Raw genomic sequence first — 21,051 nt, 5'->3', positions numbered from 1 at the left:
AAATGCCAAATCAATGTAAGGTACGGCACTTTGCCACTTGTCTCTGATGAGTTTACTCCACAGTCTATTTCTCCCTGTAGTGCTATTAAGTAGGGACAACTCCACTGAAGTCAGCAGAGTTTTACTGCTATAAAGCCAGTGTGAGATCATAATCAGAGGTCTGATATGTAACTTGGATAGGATTTTGCTTCATCCCTGAATTTGTCTTTTCATGCCTTTCTCTTAAGTAAACGAGCTTTAACAATGCTTATGACCATCAAATAAAGTATTTAATTACCAGAATTTTTAAAGCCCCTTAAGATCTTGCAAGGGAAGACACTCTGTAATGACAAAGTAACGTACAGAACCACTGAATCACAGAGTGGCTGAGGTTGGTACGGACCTCTCAAGAACATGTAGTCCAACCCCTGCTCAAGCAGGGTCAGCCAAGGCAGGTTGCCCAGGACCGTGCCCAGTCAGGTTTTGAATGTCTCCAAGGACAAAGACTCCACAAGCTCTCTGGGCAGCCTGTGCCAGTGTTCCACCACCCTCACAGGAAAAAAAGTGTTTTCTTATGTTCAGATGGAATTCCATGTGTTTCAGTTTGTGCCCATTGCATCTCATTGTGCCAGTGGCCACCACTGAGGAGAGGCTGGCTCTGTACACAAAGCTCTGTAGCAGCAACAGAATACCTGTCACATCCTGTGAGATGGCTTAAAATTTCCATGGAGAGAATCTCACTTTCTTTTACAGTATGTGGGACTTGGATGTAATTTACAGAAATAACGGTTCGCAATGGATAGTACTCAACAGGTTTTGTCCCATTTAAATAAAATCTACGGACCTTCTTCATAACAGTAAAGCCCTATAGTAAACCAAACTGGACCAGTGCATGGCCATAAGCTCTACCATGCAATGGTCCATACTCTTTAATTAGTGTCACACTTCCTTGGACAACCCGGACAGCTAGCACTCCACCAGGTAATCTGAGGACAGTTCAGGGAACAGCATCAGACTGTTTCCAATATGCAGTATGACTGAAACCCCTTGAAGCTCACATATGGCATCTAAACGGATGCTACGTGTGAGCAACACTCTGTCCCTTGCCTTGCAGGGACGGAGATTGGGCTTGGTTGATTTTATTTATCAGCACAGACAGACTCTAAATGTATTTCATAAGCCAAGGAAGGTCACAGTCTCATTAATTATTAATTGCTGTGATTACTTATAATTAGCATTTGAAACCTGCTGAAATCAAATGGGAATGCATACTGTCACTTACTCCTAAGGAAATTGTACCTTGAATGAGAGGTTGTCCTAGTGAATTCAGTGTGGGCCTGGGATTCAGCTTATGATTAGTGGTCTACCCTAAGATCTTTGAATTTAATGAAAATTCTTATGGCATACGAGTCTCTTCATAACAAGCAATCTTTGCGCACGTGGCTGAAGTCTCCTTCACACAGCCGTGTAAGTCAGGGGTCTCAGCCCCACTCCTCCCATTTCTGGTGGCTATCAAGGCCAGCAGAAGCCCTAGTGTAGATGCTGTAATACTAGTGATAGTTGAGAGAAACCCCCTTATCTCCACAACCAAAAGAAATCTTCTGCTTGCATTTGCAGGGTTTGCTGAGTTACGTCTCTTGATCCATCTACTGGGAAATGCTATTCAGTGTAGATAAGGCCCAAATTCAAACAGAATAATAAAAGTGATTTAAATTTCTCATAAGAAAAACAAGGCTCTTTTCCCAAATGTACTGCTTCTCCTTAACAGTGAAAGATCTTCATCACACATGTCCTGCAGCATGTTGTTCTTTCCAGATACGGGATTTTGCTGGGAAGTTGTGACACACAGTTTGTGGGAGCACTTGCCAGCTGAGCAATGCTTTCACTACTGCTCACCGCACTCCTTAAACACGCATGCTAATTATGTCACAGGCTGTCTGTATGAAGCTATATGAGGCTATAGTATTTTCCTAGGAACCACAGCGAAGAAGTCAGCATGCGTCTTCAGTTGTGTCACCTGTGCATCTGCTCTGACCAGAGTTTATGTTGATAAATAATGACAATCTTATTAAGCTTTTACCCTAGAGGTGTTTCTGGTGCTCAGAAGTGCTCATACTTTAAGGTTATCACTGAATGCCTTTTTCAGCACCAAGGAGTTGGTGAGGAAAGTGTTCTTATTTGAATTAGAAGAAAACTAAGCATGGATGAAAAGGGGTGTTTTTAATGCCATATACGATTAACCTGATACACCACAAATGGCTGACCTCGAGCTGGACTTCATGCCACTGATCACAATCCTTTAAGCCCAGAATTTCAGTCAGTTTTCAATCCACTTCATTGTCCTTTTAGCTAGTCCACACTTCAGTTTGTCTATGACGATGTTATGGGAGTCTGTCAAAAGCCTTGCCAAAGTCAAAATAAACAACATCCATTGCTCTCCCCTCATCCACCAAACTAGTCATTACATCGTAGAAGGTAATCAGGTTAGCTGAGCATGATTTTGTCTTCGTAAATTCATGCCAACTACTTCCAGTCACCTTCTTCTCCTTCATGCGTTTGGAAATGGTTTCCAGGATTCTTTGCTCCATCACCTTCCCAGGCATCAAAGTGAGGCTGACTGGCCTGTAGTTCCCCAGATCCTTCCTCCTTCTTGCTCTTCTCAAAGACAGGACTGATATTTGCTTCTTCTAGTCCTCAGGAAGCCTTCCCCCCTTCCCCGCCCTCAACCTGATCCTGCTCTTGTGAGGGTAAGTCTTCACTGCTCCTAACTTTCCCATGGGTCTCAGAGGCCTGGGATTCCTGAGGCAAATCTTACCAGGGAAGACCAAGGTGAAGACACCAATGAGTACCTCTGCCTCTTCCATGTCCTTTGTCACCAGATCCCATTTGTGAACTCATTTCTATTATGAAATACGACAGCATTTACAATTACATTAATAGGATGAAAATCACAAGGACAACAATAACTCTTAGATAATCATAGGCTGAAGGCTGTCGTGGTTTAACCCCAGTCAGCAACTAAGCACCACGCAGCCATTTCCCCCTCCCCCTCCCAGTGGGGTGAGGAGGAGGAAAGCAAAGGAAAAAAAAATAAAACTCGTGGGTTGAGATAAGAACAGTTTAATAACTAAAGTAAAATATAATACTAACAATAGTAATAATGAAATATAATAATAATAGTAATGAAAAGGAATGCAACAAAAAAGGAAGGGGGGGAAAGGAAAAAAAACAGTGATGCACAATGCAATTGCTCACCACCCGCTGACCGATGCCCAGTTAGTTCCCGAGCCGCGATCCGCGCCTCCTGGCCAACTCCCCCCTGTTTATATACTGGGCATGACGTTCCATGGTATGGAATACCCCTTTGGCTAGTTCAGGTCAGCTGCCCCGGCTATGCTCCCTCCCAGCTTCTTGCACACCTGCTTGCTGGCAGAGCATGGGAAACTGAAAAATCCTGGGCTTAAGATAAGCGCTACTTAGCAACAACTAAAACATCAAAGTGTTATCAACATCATTCTCACACTAAATCCAAAACACAGCACTGTACCAGCTACTAAAAAGAAAGTTAACTCTGTCCCAGCCGAAACCAGGACAGTCAGATAGATACTTCTTCTTGAGACATGGTAATAACTATTTGCATTATTATGACCACTTCTTCCTCTTCTCAACACCAAGTTCAGGAAACTGTCAGAAGACCTATGAAGCTACACTGGCATTGGTCTTTTCAGCTACAGTGGCTGATAAGTCCTCTTCTGAGTGCAGTGTTCCATCTGCTTTTAAGTATAAACAATGTAAAACAATGAAGTAAAGAAAAGAACAGCTCTGAAGGAAAGTAGCTGGAATAATTTACATATGCTAATTTCTGAAATCAGTGATAGCTCATTTGCACTTACAGGATAAATACTGAAACTGCATACAGCCTGGCTGCACAGCTCTTTCTTCCATAGCACAAAAAGATAATATGGGATCACTGCAGGTGTAAAGAGGAATAGCAAAGATACATAACAAGGTGATCTTCATTTCTGGCTATGATATTAATGTGATTACTGATCATGTCCTTTCTGGTGTCCATACTTCAGAAAGGACACTGAAAAAGACAGAGATTCAGCAAGAAACCATAATTTTAATTACAGAAAATGTATCTTGAAGTAAGAAATTGGAGGATTTTGTAAATTTTCAAGACAACCAGAGCCGACCTGAGAGACCCAACTAGTCTGTTGGTATGTGGACATGGGGAAAATACTGGATATTAGCAGATAATGCAATCTACAGAAAAATAGCATGGTGACTTCTGTGAGTGGAAACTAAAATTAAAATATGGGAAATGAGAAACAGCATCAGGCATGGATTTTCTGGGGCTTACAAGTATCACTGCTAGCTTCCGTCTCCTACTCCTCACGACAGTGCTGACCTTTTGCATTCACAGTGCACCGCAGTGGCTTCTTTCTTTCTTCTCACCATCACATGCCTGCCATGAGGGCAAAGAGAAGACATGGTGCCAGGCGCAGACAGAAGGCATTTGTTTTTTCTCCATTCTCAATCCTCTGCTACAGGCATGCCACTTTCACAGAACCCATTCTCATCAGTACTCCCTGCTCCTGAACAAAATGGTAATTTATTACTGAACAGGAAATGGTGGGAGATGTGGCTATCTGTCTGAAGGATAAATTTTAGTAGTTCTGTTATATTGTTGAATCCAGTGGAGAAACCACCAAGTGAATGGCCTCTGTTATGCAGATGAGACTAATTATAAAGGGTCCTGTTTCACCTGAATATTTCTGTGGGAAATACGCACAGTGGCAAGGCTCTCCTGGAACATCATCTAGAGTTCTGAAGCCTCAAGGCTTCCTGGAAACCAGATTCAAGGCCTCTCACCTTGCCATTCAAACTGCAAGCACTCAAATGCCCTGCTTGCTGTGTAAAGCGCTGGGCCTCATGCTTGGTCATATTGAATTATCTGGGACACTCGGGCAAAGAGGTGTAAAAGAGGCAGGGTGTTGACCAGATGTGTGCAACTTCCAGATAAAGAAGAGAGCACTACCTCATCCTGCAATGTGTCTGAGGAAGGGAAGCCAGCCATGATCTTCCCATGCTTCAGTTTCCAGTCACTGACAAGGCTTAGCTCATGTGTCTTCCAAAGAAGTTCAAATCTTGCAACCCACTGCCTTCATAATTAAATGGACTTTAAGGCTCAAAGCTCCTGTGGAAGTCATCTCATATGATATCTGATAACCCTGTATTGATCCCTGTGCCAACAGATGTAGATGGAGTCAGCACGTGTAATTCTGTTGCTATGGAGGTTTTGCAACTGCATGTTGAACAGTGGCTAGCCATTGAAAATGTATCATATAAAGTCACAAATCAGGCTCCTCTATGCTATGGAGGGCAAAAAAGAAGCTCCCTGTTGCTTCTCTACATGTACTAAAATAGGAAATTCTTGTGCAGAGGCAGCTCCAGGTGGCTGGTGCTGTGACTGCTCTCCTATGACCAACCAGCTGCACATTTCTCAACGTCTTTAACGCCGAAAACACACGCCAGCCCTTTGCTCTGCAGTCAGATGGGGAACCAGCTCGGAGGGTCCCAGGAGCCGGGCAACGCTCAGTTTTACCAGAGGATGACGGGCAGGGAGGGGGCCAGGTTTGGGCTCACAGCAGAGCACCCCGGAAAGTCGCATTTCCACCAGAGCCGAGGGAAACTAAAGGCTGGCCTTTTATAAGGTTAGAGGCACCATGTTTTGGGCCGTGCCTTAGCCTCCCAAAAAACGTTTGGGAGCGTCGCCAGCCCCCGTCGGTGTGGCCGCCTCAGGGCCGCCCCCGCGCCGGGCGGCGGTTGGTGCGCAACGGTTGGTCCGCAACCGTCGCCCGAGGCGGTGGAAGGCGGGGTGGCGGGCAAGATGTCAGCTCAGCCCCTCAGCGGCCGCCCGGCATCGGCGGGCGGCGGCGGGCCCGGCGGCCGGCCGCTCGGTCACATGGAGGCGCCATTTCCTCTGCCCTTGCTTTGCCCTTAAGTCCGCTGTGCCGCCGGCGGTGCCCCCGCCTCGCCCCGCACGGGCGGCTGCGGCCGGGTGCCGCGTCCCCGTCTCCCCCCCGCCACGCCCAGCCCGGCGGAGAAGCAAGGGTGGCTACGGCGGGAGAAGGGGGCAGGGGGCGGCCGGCTACTCAGCTAAAAACAACCCTCTCCTAATAAAGCGATGGGGCCCGGGCCGCGGCGCCGCGCTCCCCGCGCCCTATAAATACGCTCCGTGCGGGACCCGCGGGCTTTGGCCGGCGCGGCTCTGCAGGCGGCGCGGTGCAGTGGAGCGGAGCGAGCGCAGCGGGGCCGCCACTACCGCCGCCGCCGCCGCCAGGAGAGCCCCGGCCTCCGCACCGCGCCACCCCAGCAAGATGCCCCGGGTAGACGCAGACCTCAAATTGGACTTTAAAGATGTCCTGCTCAGACCTAAAAGAAGCAGCCTCAAAAGCAGATCAGAGGTGGGGGCATTCAAACCCAGCATGCTTTTTCCCCGTTCTCAGCGCCTAACTTCCTTAACCCTCCTTCCCTCCCTGCTTGATTTTTATTCCCCAGTCTAACGTAGCAATGCCCTCCCCGATAGAAACGCCCTTTCCGTGCGGGGGGCGATGCCGCTGCTCCTGGGAGGAGGGGAGGACGGGGCCGGGGTTACGGAGCCCGCGGCGTGTCCCCCCCCGCCCCTTGGCGAGGCGAGCCCCGGCGGAGCAGGAGGCGGCGGGCGCTGCAAGCCAGTGCCGCGCTGTCCTCCCCCGCTCCTCAGCAAAAATAAAAGGGGGGGGGGGGGGGGCGGGGAGGGATTGCTTGCTCCTAACAGGTGCCTCTGCGGATTTCTGCGGCGCTGAGAAGGGGGTGACCTCCGGTTTCCGTGGGGGCTGCCTGCTGTAGGGGCAGCGGTGAACCGACAGCTCTTCCAGCCCTTCTCCGGGGCAGGGGGGTGTCCGGTTATGCGCCCCGCAGCTTGGGCCGGCAAAAGCCGGGGTGCGGGCCGGCAGGCATCTTTGCCCTCAGCCTCGGGGGTTTACCGAGTAACTGACATACTCTTTTTAAAAAACGGTAGTAATAAAAAACAACCAGCAAAGATGCTGGGAAGCGTTTCCCATGGCACAGGGTGTCCCGGGCTGGGGTCCCATCAGGTGGAAACCTGGGGTGGTGGGGTGCGTTTCACCCTTACTTATGTTAACCCCTGCGACCTGCCTCTTTCTGCTGCATGACTTCGTGGGCAGAGCCCAGCCGTCCCCCTGCAGCCAAGGCTGCCTGGGGCTCTGCATCCCTGCTGGCCCAGGGCCACTGTTAGCTGGGATGTTGCTGTAGCTATTTCTCAGCAGGGATTAGGAAAGACCCCAGGAAATCCAGTGAGGATTGCCTCTACAAAAAAGATGGCTGCCTCAGAATTGAAGGTGCCTTGTTGTTTACCTTATGTAACCCCAAGGTTAACAAAGGATTTAGTTTGACTAATGAAGGAATTACGTTGGGTTGGGGGATGGAAAGAGGATTAAGCTTTTCTCCAGGGGAAGTGGAGTTGTAGGAGAGAGAGACTGAGACAAATCGAGTGAGGTAGAAAGACAGGACTGGAAAGGGAAGCGGGGTGGCCATGTTTATTATGGGCCTATGGCCAGGGATTTTGAGGGCAACAACTAAGCAAAACTTTTTCGCCATTATGAAGGTGTAAGATTGAAGAGGCCCTCACAGTAGAAAGGTAATCTCAGGCTAGTCGTTTTTAACTTACAAAGAACGGTGTCTCGGCTGAGTAACTCCTGATCGTGTGCAATTACTGCTCGTAAGGCCTGTAGGCGCTTTCCAGCCATTTGCTTGGGGACCTATGGTCGCTCTTTAAAATTCACTGTGCTGGCCTGGCAAACAGGTGGAGCTGTGCTCCACCGAGTGACACATGGCTCCTTCAAGTGCAGTGTTTTGTATATTTAGCTACGTGCAGGCTGTGGAAAGAAGGGCTGCTGGGAAGGGAAAACGATAGGAGGAACATGAGCTGATATGGCAGGGTTGTAACTGGTGGCTATGATGAACTGTTAAAAACATTTCACATGAGAAAAAGTGCATGTCATGAGGGGCGTCAGTGAAAACCGATGAAGGTTAAGAAATTGGACACCATCACTGAGGCTGTAGCAACAGAAATAAACAGTATCTGTGAGAGCCAGATCTGAAATGGACAGCCCCAGTCTGCTTCAAAACAAGAATATAAATAAATAGTTCTGGCAGAGGAACAGAGACGGCATACTACAGTGCCTGTTACCCAGCAGGCTGCTGCTTTGAAGCTTATATCAGCAAGCGTCTGCTTCTCTGGTGTGAATGCCTCATTTTGCGCAAGGAGAGCTTTTTATGCAGTAACTAGGATTAAGTCCACTTCTTAGAGAGGCAGTTTGGGGTGTTTGCAGCTCTTCTTGTAGGTCTGCTATGTTGGTACTTGTTTTTGATTTCTTGCACTGTCTTCATTTTCCATGATGCTTTCTCTTTTTGTAAAGATACCAGAAAATTTGAAGCTTGAATTCAAGTGTCAAAATTGGTTAAAGCAATGGTTGGAGTGGGAGCAGCTTTATCTGTCTGTGGGGTCTTGGAACTCACGCAGCGTGCTATTCTTGCCTTTGCTAGACTTGCCTCTGCAGGCTGTCCATGTTGAGTTCACCCGACAGCTGTCCTGTAGGAAGTCTAGTCATTAATTTAAATTTGTAAATTCAAATAAGACCAGGGAGCTTTAACAGAACAGCCAGTGTACTAGTACTTTCATATGTCAAAGGTCTAGGTAGGAGTTATAAAATACATTTCATGATTTTCTTTCTAAAGAAGCTTTCACTGTTGTTGAGTGATGGTGAGCAATCCTGGAGTCAGAAGTTATTTTCTCATAAAGCTATAAATTAGCTTTTACCACTCGGGAAAGAGACGAAGAGATGGTCAGAAGTGCTTCTAGAGGAACTAAGGAAAACCAGTTAGCTTTGTGACGCTGCTTGGTATGTTCATCTTGAGTACACAGTTCTGGTGATCCCTTCACAAGAACAGCGTAATATGCTAAAATAGGTAGAGAGAATGGCAGCCAGGATGATCAGCAGTATTGACTGGTTTCCACATGAGGAAAAAACTAAACATACTAGGCCTATTCAGTATGGAGAAGAAGCAGCTGTGGAGGATATGCTAGAAGTCTATGAAGTGAGGAGTGGAATGGAAGAGGTGAAACTGAGAAGTGTCTGTTGATTGTCTCTCACAAAACAAGAAGTAGGAAGCACTGAATGTAATTGTCAGGCAAAGGTCATAGTTTTTACACAACATATAATTCATCTTTGGAATTTATTGCTGTGGGATATTGGAGGGGCTAAAGGTGTGAAGGATTAAAAAAATTACAAGGCAAGTTCTTTGTCCATGAGTGGCTATTAAGCACAATGGATTGGAGGAGACCTTTGTCTTTGAAGGTCTCTAAACATCAGCTTCTTGGGACCTGGGAAGGTAGACCAAGGAAAGAGTCTTTCAAAACTTGCCTTGTTCTTATGTTCCCTTCCCAGACATCTAGTACTGGCTGTTTGGAGAACTAGGGCATCACATGAACATCTCCAACCCGGTGTGCCATTTCTCCTGTTCTTATAGAACAAAAGCCTTGTGGGGGGAAGCCCCGCAATTATCCCTCATAAATGCCTGCTGTTACAGTATTATCAGTTGTGTGGATAATTGCATGAGATCCATCTGGCCAGCTGGCTAAAGAAGTCACATATGAGAAGTTACAGTAAGTGGAGGTGAGAATCACTGAAAGAGTAATGGCCTTGTGTTCCCTGCATAGCTTTGCATCTTGCCTCAGTCTTTTCTTAAACACACTCTTCTTCTTTACTTCTTAAGTTCATTTGAAAGAGATGTTTTTCCTCTGTAAAACTGTAAGGCAGTTGTTCTGGTACTATTGTCTAAGTGTAGAACTGCTTGTGTGATACTCTGTCTTTTTTTCCTTGGTTCTAGTTAATAAATTGCATTAAAAGGGAGTAAAATACATAAAATTTTCATACTTATTTCATACCTATCTTCTTCATACTATTTTCTCAAGTTAGCTGCAGCTGAAATTCCCATAAGGATGTTATGTCATCAGCGATGGCTGGAGAATTGGGCCTCTCTGATAGTAAATGGGAAGAATGGTGAGTCTCCATTAAGATGTATCTTAGCTTGCTCACCAAAGTGACCCTTCCCTTATGAGCTTATACAAAATGAGAACCTGTTTCGCAATATGTCACTGAGGCACCAAGTTCTTTCTCTTATACAAATCAGTAATAACCCCCCCACTATATTAATCAACCAGAACGTAGCCTGCAATATGACAGTGCTCAAAATATGTTGTAAATAAATAATCGAATTCCTGTATTTTTTATATTGCTTCCTTTCTGGTGATGGATTTCATTTCAGGTCTCCGAATGTTCCTGGATTAAAGCTGAAGTGAGGAGTAATGAAAACTATGAAAGAGCCTTCCTTTTCACTGTTAGTAAAGAGACTAGCCTAATGTCTTACAGTTGTGCATTTCTTAGATGGTTTTCCCCCCCCTTTTGCAAGATGCTAAGTAGACCAGTGGGAACTGATCTAAATTTGATATTACCTCTAAATTTGATATTACCTATCAACCTAAGGAACAAAATGCCTGATGTTACCATGATCATTTGAGGATGCTGAAGAATAAATAACTTTGAAGGTGAAGGCTGACGCAGTTGTAAGAAATTAACTTAGAAACTAGTAGCCTCATGGTTTAATAAGCCAGGATATGCTTGTTCATATTGTATGGCAAGAGTGCTGGTGACCATTGCCAAAAGTAAGAGCTTGCTTTATTGTATTGTCATTTACATTAAAGATTGGGACAAAGCCCTCTGTGCTCTGGAGACAGAGGGAGTTTCAGTTCTGATTTCTGTGGAGTTAGGACTTCAACTTGGGTTTCTCAGGCAGCCAAACAAACAGCTGAGGTTACTTCTGTCTAAAATAATCCACAGTCGTCATTGTCCTTTCTTTCCTTTCCAACCCCTTCTGACTTGTTTCTTTTCTTTTTAATTTTGATTCTCTTTTTCTTCAGCAAGAACTCTCTTTAACACAGAAAACATTATTTTATATTTTCTTTCTTATTTGGAAGGCAGAAGTTGTAACAAAACAAATAAATTAAGTCAGGTAATAGTGGAATGAAAGGAGGAAGAACAGGAAATGTGAGGAAAATTGAGAAGCAGTGTCCAAACCTGCTGTATCTGAAGTCAGTGGCAAAACTCTTGTTAGATTGCAATCAATTACTTAAAAGAATGTGTGCCTATTCATTGCAGGTCGACCTCACGCGTACCTTCACCTTCCGCAACTCCAAGCAGACATACACAGGAATTCCCATTATAGTGGCAAACATGGACACCGTGGGGACATTTGAAATGGCCGTGGTTATGGCAAAAGTAAGTCTTGATTTTAATTTCTGCAACAATTGGGAAGCCACTGGGTGACAGTGAGCAGCAGCCTTTGTTGATTTTCAGCTATGTTTGTTGGAGAACAGGGGGGCATGAGTTAAAAAATCCAGAACAAGAAGGTGTGGTTTCACTGCAAAAAGCAGCTGTGCTTTTACAGCAATACAGTTATCAGAGACAGGGCTCCAGATACAAGATAGTTTCAGTGGAGATGCTTACTGGGAAGCTTCCATCTTGGGTGTAGCTCAGCTTCAGGTGGAGCTTCTAGAGCTTAATTTTTGAGGTCTATATTGTACTCCCTTCCAGAAAAAAATTACTAGCTGACAACGGTTTTGAAAGTGTAGGTTACTGGATAAAGCTTCAGCAGTCAGGAGTCTCTAGTTAATTAGCCTCTGGCCTCAAGGCTCACCTTAACTTCTTGCAGTGCTTACACTTTCAAAATATTGACCATAACTTCATGAAATACATCAGAAACCTGATCCTGAAAGGTCAGCTAAGTATGCTAAGTTACCTTTGAAGAGCCATTTGGAGTTGCCTGGTCTATTATTCACTGTTCCTGTTTCTTTCAAGCAGGATGAGCCTATACTTAAAATGGGAATTTCTGATATCTTGTTATTCTACAGCTGAGGGAAGGATGACTAACTTGGACATTAATATCAGTTTTCTTATTTTTGCTAGCATGCAATGTTCACTGCAATTCACAAGCATTATTCTCTGGAAGAATGGAAACTGTTTGCTGCCAATCACCCAGAATGCCTTGAGGTACATTTTCATACTGTAAATTATTATGGTTTATTGCTTTGTTCTGAACTCACATACACTGGAGTCTCTTGGGAATACTGTTGTCAAGTGAGGTTTTGGGGAATGAAGATATTTGCTGTTCTTAAATGCATCAAGGGAAGTGACTTGTCCTGGTTTAAAAAGAATAGCTATGTGAGTCCATTATGAAAGTGCTTATATTAAGATGCAAAAAAGCAAAGTTTATATATGCCTGGAATGGAAACAGAGAAGTATCCTGAACAAAGAAGAAGGAAATACTTGGGAATAGGTCTAACTGCTGTGCTTCTGTTGCTGTTGGGAGCTGTGGTAGTGCTGGTGAGGGAGAAGCCCAAGACCACAAATGTGAATAGCCTTGAGTAACCCAACCACAAGCTGGCCCTGCACGCCCTTGTGCTAGGCAGAGTCTTTGCTATCAGGTGTGCAAGCAGACCCAGAGCCTGCAGGCTGGAGGGGCCAAGATGCTGGGCCCAAGCAGGGATGAGCATTGAAAGTTGTCAGAGCATATGTGTCCTCCATTTACCTCCTTGCACTAGAGCTCACACTGTGCTACTACTAGCTGTGCTGCCCAACTTGTTCACAGGGTTCTAGCTGGAGCCATTACAGAGAAACACCATTTAGTAAATTTAAACATTGACTTAAGTTCTGACGTTTTCATATCCAGATTTCTTCTGTGTTCTTCTGGCAGGCCCCTACACCAGGAGAGGCAGTATAAGAGCGTGCCTGTCTGTCTCCGCTCCTCCTCGGAGTTCAGTGCAGTTTTGAAACTTTTTCTGTATAGAAAAGAATACCACACAGCTGTATTATATCTTTATCTGTGGCACATTTTAGAATTATATTATAAAGACTTTCGATTACAGGATTGTCTGAAAGCCAGCCTATCACTTAGGTTCATCAGGTTGCTTATATGCCACTATAGGGTAGAAAGTTGTCCCAGGAATATCCTGTGTCTGAACACTTTGGCACTTAGCTCATTTGTAGTTCATAATCACTGGAGTAGGATCTCCTAGTGATTAAATACTGACTTGCTCTGAGACCTTGGATCTCTGCAGAGGTTTTGTGGGCCAACAGCTGTGGAAACTATTTTTCTATTGTAAAGAACTCATAGGAACACAAAGGAGGAAGTAATCTGCTTGTTTTCAATGGTAGTGGACCCTGCTTGAGCAAGGGGGTTGGACTACACTATCTCCAGAGGTCCCCTCCAAACTCAACTATTCTGTGATTCTGTAGATCAAGGGAGTTTTTGGTGAACTTAAAGACACAGATTCCATGCTCTGACAGTACCCCAAATTTTGCCACTCTGCCTTCCTGGAAATGTACCAAGGTAGGGCTTCTTCTGTGTTTGTGTTAATATTACAGCTGAGCCTTCATCCATCCCAGGTGATTATATTTGCCTATAAGAATCCGCTTGTGAATGAAGAGCTGACAAAATGCTAATTTTGCTTTATTTTAGAGCCTTTAAACAAAACAGAAGTAACGCATTGATAGTCCCGGGAAGGTATTTATTTCATATTATATAGTATGATTTTCACTGGTGTCCAGCACAAGTCCTCTCAAGACTATGCAGAAAAATACATAGGAAGTGTGTGTTTGTCCCAGTTTTTACAAACTACTACTCCCTTTTGTTCTCCCTGTCTTTCTAGCATGTAGCAGCAAGCTCAGGTAGTGGAAAAGCTGATTTGGACAAGTTAACAAGTATTCTAGAGGCCATTCCACCTATCAGATACATCTGCCTGGATGTGGCAAACGGCTATTCAGAACACTTTGTGGAGTTTGTGAAGTCTGTCCGTGCCCTGTTCCCACATCACACCATTATGGTAAGTGTGTAGAAAAGGTGGAGGGGATGTTTGGCAATTCTGTCCAGGAACAGGGCCCAGAGTTTGGTTGGTAGGCATCAGAAGCTCTGTGGTAGTTCCATCAATTTCTGAGTCCTCATTTAAAAAAAGAAAAGAAGGAAGGAAGAAGGAAAAGAAAGAAAAGTCTGACTCAAACCTCTTGTCTTGCAGACAAATACATGTGGACAGATACCCTTCTGAGAATATAGAGGGCAGCTCTGTTCATCTACCCTTTCAATTCAGCAAGATGTTGACTCTGAGCCAAATGACGACTGTTTAATAACATATTGGCATTGTCAGTCTTCCATTGCTGATAATTTCTGTGGGAATGTTCAATGTGTGCTCTGATACAGCAGTTTGATGTTGGCATGGCAGGCTGGGTGGATCCCATTTTTTTCCTACTCACATCCTTCTTCCCACACCAGATGTGACCTCTAATCATAAAGTGTGTAGGTTTATTTTGGTGATTCCAAGCTGAGGTTTGCTGTGGGAATGCGCCGACATTTCTGGACAATTGAGGCCCATGGCTGTTTTCGTCTATTAGATCACTATGAAGACAGCTGAATGTAGACTAATCCTTGCCTACGATAAGAATCACAGGAGTATTGTGCAATTGTGAACGGGGTCGTCAGGGAGCAAAATAGTCAATGCCAGGGCTTTTCATGCACCTTCTGTGATGTTACTATCCCTTCTCAGAGCACTAATGCCATGCTTCCTCCAGCCCTTTTGCACTAAGATTAGGGTGTTTGCATTGACACAGGACTCCTTGCAGCAGAGACCTACTGCTCCTGCTTGTTTCCCAGGGCCCTTGAAGAAATGGGTCTGAATTTGCTTCCATGAGAATAGCAGAAATTCTCAAACAAGTAGCAGATTCTTAATGAGGCTACCAGCCTTTCTTCAAGCCAGTGCAGCAAAAAATCATGTGTTTAGGCAACACTTTCTCACTTTTTCAGGTCAGACACAAAGCTTCACACATGTAAAGTAAATGTTAAGTAAAAATGGTCATAAATGCACACTCTGACTTGGTTCAATAGGGAACTGCATGTTCAAGCAGCTCAGAGGAGACTACATTCCTTCCTCCCATGTTGGAGGAAGGCAGTGTTCTTGCCTCTGAATGATGGTGGCATTGGAAATGGAAGTGGGCTAGAATGCCTGTGGGGTTCTGGGTTACCATAGGCTAATGAATAGGCATCCTTTAACAGCTACTAGCAGACATGGGAACCTTTTTGGTATGGCCATATTTCCCATGGCTTTGGGGAGAGCTTTTGGAAGTATGAAATGATAGCTGTGGGCTTTTTGAGCTTCTTGCTCCATGTTCACTGCAGTGAGGGAAGGAGCTGTTTCATTGCTTTGGATCTGAAGTATTGTCCCTGGTGACATGATAGTCCAGTGTCTTTGGCTTGAAGAGTTGTGGGAGGGAGCTTAAACCACATAGTTAAAAAAAGAAATCTTCCCTATCAGGAGTGGAAAGAAAATTGTGTGTCATCCCCTCCTCCACCTCCCCACAGACTGCTGACTTTGCTGACTGAGGAGGGAACTCAACCAAGATGAATTGCCCAGAAGGCACAGGAGGTCAATGTCAAAGTCAGGTATCAAGCCCAGATTTTAGTCCAAGGTCCTTAAGCCAGTCTCATCCACCTCCCACATCTGTTAAGCTACCTGCTTAGTTTCTCTGCTTCTGTGGCTAAGGTTATTGTTACTTCAGGTCTCATTGTCCTGACAGCGCCACCTGCTTGAGCACATATACAGCCCTGACCTATTCAGTTGCATTCTCTGATTGTAGCTCCTTTCTCTGAACATGGTTTAGTATGGCTCGTGTTTTTCATCTCCTGCACAGGGATAATTCCATTCCTAAAAGCATGCTAACAAACTTGGGGTGTTCAAAAACCTTCTGTTTTCCAAAGCCTCCAGAGTCTGTGCAGTCCCTGAAAATCTCTGATTCATCTAGGGACACACACCTCTATCCCACTTCCAAATGAGTTTACTTTACACTCTGTGCCAAAATGGCCTTTTGAAGATATTCCTGGCTGAAATGCAGGAGCTTGTCTAGGTTCCTTTTTATGATACTCTGGAAGACATGTCCTGCTGCTACCTGTTCTGTCTGCTTTGATGTCTTTGTGCTATGCCTGCAGTATGCTCTCTGCTGTTGTGGCTTTCAAACAAAGGGGTTAGCAGTTAAATAGAAGGTATAAAAACAAAGAAGCTTTCTCATAGCTGAAAGTGATCTCCAGGACCTTGCAGGCTGCCTTGTTTGCTTTCCTCAGCATGACCATTCATTCCACAGTCAGCTGCAGTGCAGTACATAACAGTAACCCAACCCCGGGTCTCAGGGAATGTGTGTTCCCAGGGGCCGTGTAATGGGTTCAGCTCTGAGGCTGAAAGGTGATGTGCAAAGCAACTGTGGTTAACATAGTACTCTCTGTGGCTGATACTCCAGTGCAGATGGAGGAGGTCTCTTGTGTAACAACCTTTCAAATGCATGTTTTTCCCTTTTTAAATACTTGCTTTTGTAATTACATTACCTTATTTTCCTCTGCCTGGCTCTGACACAAGCTCTTTTCATTCCTGCCTTTCATATTAATTTACAAAAAGATCAATTTCTCCATGGAACACAAAGGATAGGGAAGACAAACAGTGGCACAAAGGTACAACATGACTTGCCTTAAATCACTCATTAGATTGAGGATGGCGGAAGAAGCAGTATTCAAGTATCGCAAGTGTCTCACAAATGCAGCACTGCCCCCCAGAATCAAGAGTAATGGGCCAGTGCGGTGTTTTGCTGTAGCACAGCATCATGTGCTTGGGTTGTGCCTACTCGCTGAAGTCTAAAGCAAAACTTCAGTTGACATTCATGATGGAGGGTCAGAGCCTTTGTATTACAGTAAGCGTAGTCCTTATTTATTAGTGTAATTGAAGACGTTAGGGTTCTTCCATTTCACTGGAAGTCTGTTTAGCAAGCGAAGATAACTTTGCCAGCAAGCTTTGCCAAATTTTTATCCTGAATTTTTCTTTTCGTAGTGTTCTCTGTTCATTATACGGAAGAAACCCTAGGGAGGGGAGCAGGGAGTATGGCAGGAAGGAAAAGGCTGGGGCAGGAGCACACTTGCAGATGCAGTAGCACCCACAAGATGTGGGCCAGAGAGGGAGGCAAGCAGAATCGCAAAGCAGGAGCAGAGGGAAACAGCAGCGGCCAGAAACTGATGCTCCCCTTGGAGTCAGTAGTAGAACTTCTCAGAGCCTTAGTGGCGGTAGAATTCAGTCAGAGAAAGCCATGCAGACTGCTCCCAGTTTATCTCTGGAACAAGCAGCAGAGTCAATCCAGTCATGGCGTGTCCACCAGGGCTGGGGTCTCAGAGCAGGGGCTGGCTGGGATCCCAGGGTAGGAGACAGTGATGCTGCTGAGGCTGTCTTGGGTCAGTCACAATATTGAGTGCAAACACCCACCTGGTATGGCTCAGCCTCACAAAGGGCATCATCTCTCCATGTTATGGTAGAGCACTCCTTGCTTTGGTGGGTGGGAAGTGTCCTTTGGCGGTGTTCCTGATAGTGTGGAGGCACAGACTGTGCTTTCCTCTAGGATACAAGAAGAAAGTTTGAGAACTGTTGTCACAGACACTTCTCCCCAGCTTGATCCATTGCCATTTGCCAGCAGCTTTCAATCAGTGCAGCAGTGTTCCTGTCTTAGTGTGAGTCGGTATTTATAGCAGGCTTTTATGAGGCACAGTATCAAATGCCTGACTGAAATTAAGAGGCATTGCCCTACTGTGTTCACTAATATGTCCTGATCCCGTTAAAGTCAGTAGTGAAACTCCCTTTGACTTTTCTGAGGCCAGGATTTCCCTCAGGACTGAGCCACAGTTCAGTCATCCTGAATAGTGCTGGAATGAGCCAGGGTGACGCTCACTTGAAACCTCACACTGAGGAGTGGTACAGCTGAATGTTGCCCTGAGTGTGTAAGGCCAGGCCCACAGCCAGGGTAGTTTGTTGTAGCCCCTAATAACTGACTGCACTGAAAGCATGGTAGTTTACTTGACTTTCAGTTGTTACTGATGCTGTTATTTTACTGCCAGGGGTAGCAAAGTTAGATTAGCGGTAAGGTAATTACTGCGCTATGTCTCTTTCAAGAAAGCCAGTTCTGCAGCAGATTAGAAATGCATTGATACATGGGCTCATCATTAAGATGAGCATGGTTTTCACTAATACAATACTTCCACGAATTACTATGTTCCCTGACTACTTGCCCAAATACACTACAAAATGTATTGTCTGTAGTGGCTTCTTTGTACAAGTTCCAATTACTTTACTTGCTTTATATTCTTAGTTAATTTTAAGGGGATTTAATCTCTATAGTCTCAGTCTTTCTGTATTCACCTTTTCAGATTTTTTTTAGTTGAAGTATTCTGGCTTTACCTTACAGGTGGGGCTTTCAAAAGCCCTTCTATTCAGCTGTCATACTGGCATCAATGGTAAAGCAAGCATTGGTTTCAGTGGAAGCAGAGTTCAGCTGAATGTGAGAAAACAGCTTTCCCTGCTCTTCAGCTGTGATAGTAGGGTATCTTCACATACAGATAGCTGTGCCTCTCTCATAGTGGTTTTTTTTGTGCTCTCTGAGGTCTGCAAAAGGTACCTAAAAGAAGCAAGCCTGTCATCAGCAGGTTGAAGTCTGCTCTGTAGAGCTCCATGTTTTCCCTGAAAATTTGTTAAGGATCTGCAGATTCAGAAAGACAGAAACCACTGATGTGTGTACATGCATTCCAGGAAAAAATGTATGCTGGGGACATAAGTGCTTTTCCCTGCTAGGATGAGCATTTTGAATCAACATATGCAGTTCCAACACTCTCTAGCAGTAACTTAACATTAAACGTCTGGTTAGCATTTCTGAAGAGACAGTTTGACAACCTGTTATGCTCTGCTAATAAGAAGACACTGCTGTTTAAGTTAAATACATATTTGATCCCAAATCTCATGGAGCCACTGACTTTAATGCCCGTTCGTTCCTGTTTATGAATCTGTTGCATGTACTCCAGTATTTCACCAAGTTGTAATGTGCTGCATGTCATACTGCACAGGTAGTCATCTGCCTTCCAGATGTAAACTGCTTCCTTAATGTTGTAAGCAGCATGCTCTCCATCACCCCACCTTGGAGTGTACAACACTTAGTGTAACAAATTACCACTGAGCAGAAAGGAAGCAGCACTTAGCTGGAAACACTGTACCTATTATATATTCTTTACTTCCCGACTGTTCTATTTTATTTCATTTTATTTTATTTTTAATCAATGTCTTGCAGTTTTGAGCAAAGTTAAGTGGTCCTGTGTCATAGACCACAAATTGCTGCCTAACAGTATCATTGTTTTTATAAGTGCCTCAGGTGGTGGCTTGTCAGCTGTTTCAGGCTTATAAAAGGGGGAAGTAAAATTCATTAAAAATAAATAAATGGTGAAATAGGAGCCAAAAATCAGTAAGTGGAGAACAGGCCTTGCCCGACATTCCCTGGGTAGCTCCTGTTGACTTCATCAGGAGTTTAGTTTCAATAAAAACTAAGAAAATATTAAGTAAGGATTTTAGGATTTGCCTCCTGCTCAGCCCATATCAGTACTGCTACAAACACTTGCTAAGTCCTGGAATATCATTATGTAAGTGGTTTTCTGAACATCTCTAGATCCTAAATTCAGATCTCCACAAGTGAATAGCCCATCTCAGTACAAGTGCAAAATGGGTGATGTAGGCAACTGGACTCATGTTTCATGCAGGTTTGTTTTGTGCAGTTTTTCTAGTTAGGAACATGCCGTAGACATGACACAAGCCACAGAGCTGAAATTCAAACCATACTTGGTTTTCAGATGTCTGATGGGATGATGGGCCTGATGGGATTCATCCCAGAGTACTGAAGGAGCTAGCGGATGTTACAGCAGAACCCTTCTCAATCACCTACCAAAGGTCTTGGGAGTCTGGGGAGGTCCCCGCTGACAGAAAGCTAGCCAACTTTATTCCAATTTACAAGAAGGGTGTGAGGGAAGACCTGGGAAACTACAGACCTGTTAGTCTAACCTCAGTAGCTGGGAAAATCATGGAGAAAATCATACTGGGTGCTATTGAAAGACATTTAAAGAACAATGCAATATTCAGGCATAGTCAGCATGGGTTCACAAAGGGAGAGTCCTTTTTAATTTAATATCCTTCTGCGATAAAGTCACCCACCTAGTGGATGAAGGGAAGGTGGTGGGTGTAGTTTTCTGGATTTTAGTAAGACTTTTGATACTGTCCTTCACTGCATCCTTCTGGACAAGTTGTCCAGCTGTGGGATGAGCAGGTAGACAGTGCTCTGGGTGAAGAACTGGCTGAACGGCAGGGTGCACAGGGTTGTAGTGAATGGGGCTACATCTGGCTGGTGACCAGTCACCAGTGGTGTTCCTCAGGGCTCAATTCTAGGGCCAGTTCTGTTCAATATTTTTGTCAATGATCTGGATGCAGGAGTTGAATGCACCCTTAGCGAGTTTTCTGATGATACTAAACTGGGAGCTGTTGTTGACTTTCTCAAGGGACAAGAGGCCTTGCAGAGGGATCTAAATAGATTGGAGCATTGGGCAATCATCAATGGCATGAAATTGAACAAGAACAAATGCCAGATTCTGCACCTGAGACAGAATAACAGCGGACACAAGTACAGATTGGGAGAGGAGTGGCTGGAGAGCAGCCCTGCAGAAAGGGATCCGGGGGTGCTGGTTGACAGCAGGCTCAATTGAGTCAGCAGTGTGCCCTGGCAGCCAAGAGGGCAAACCGCGTCCTGGGGTGCATCAAACACAGCATAACCAGCCGGTCAAAAAAGTGATTATTTGGCTGTATTTAGCATTGGTGCGGCCTCACCTTGAGTACTGTGTGCAGTTCTGGGCCCCACAATTTATAGAAGGATGTGAAGGTCCTTGAATGCATCCAGAGGAGGGCAACAAAGCTGGTGACAGGGCTGGAAGGCATGTCCCATGAGAAGCGGCTAAGAACTTTGGGCTTGTCTAGTTTGGAGAAAAGGAGGCTGAGGGGTGACCTCA

General features: G+C 45.0%; 1 protein-coding gene across 3 annotated transcripts in view; it reads left to right on the top strand.

The window, feature by feature from the left end:
- GMPR (guanosine monophosphate reductase) overlaps window positions 1–21,051 on the top strand; it is a 52,558-nt gene that overhangs the window by 136 nt on the left and 31,371 nt on the right. Inside the window, exons 2-6 of one of the 3 annotated variants that reach the window (XM_050892529.1) lie at window positions 3,708–3,740; window positions 6,363–6,449; window positions 11,265–11,384; window positions 12,072–12,155; window positions 13,814–13,987. In XM_050892529.1, coding sequence (XP_050748486.1) covers window positions 3,708–3,740; window positions 6,363–6,449; window positions 11,265–11,384; window positions 12,072–12,155; window positions 13,814–13,987 — 498 coding nt within the window. Of the gene's footprint in view, window positions 1–3,707; window positions 3,741–6,357; window positions 6,450–11,264; window positions 11,385–12,071; window positions 12,156–13,813; window positions 13,988–21,051 lie in introns of those variants that run through there. The other 2 variants (XM_050892530.1, XM_050892531.1) reach the window with 2 other exon arrangements.

Source organism: Gymnogyps californianus, chromosome 2 (genome assembly GCF_018139145.2).
Source record: "Gymnogyps californianus isolate 813 chromosome 2, ASM1813914v2, whole genome shotgun sequence".
NCBI lineage: Eukaryota > Metazoa > Chordata > Aves > Accipitriformes > Cathartidae > Gymnogyps > Gymnogyps californianus.
Note: the sequence above shows the minus strand (reverse complement) of the source record. Positions and strands in the feature narration are given on the sequence as shown.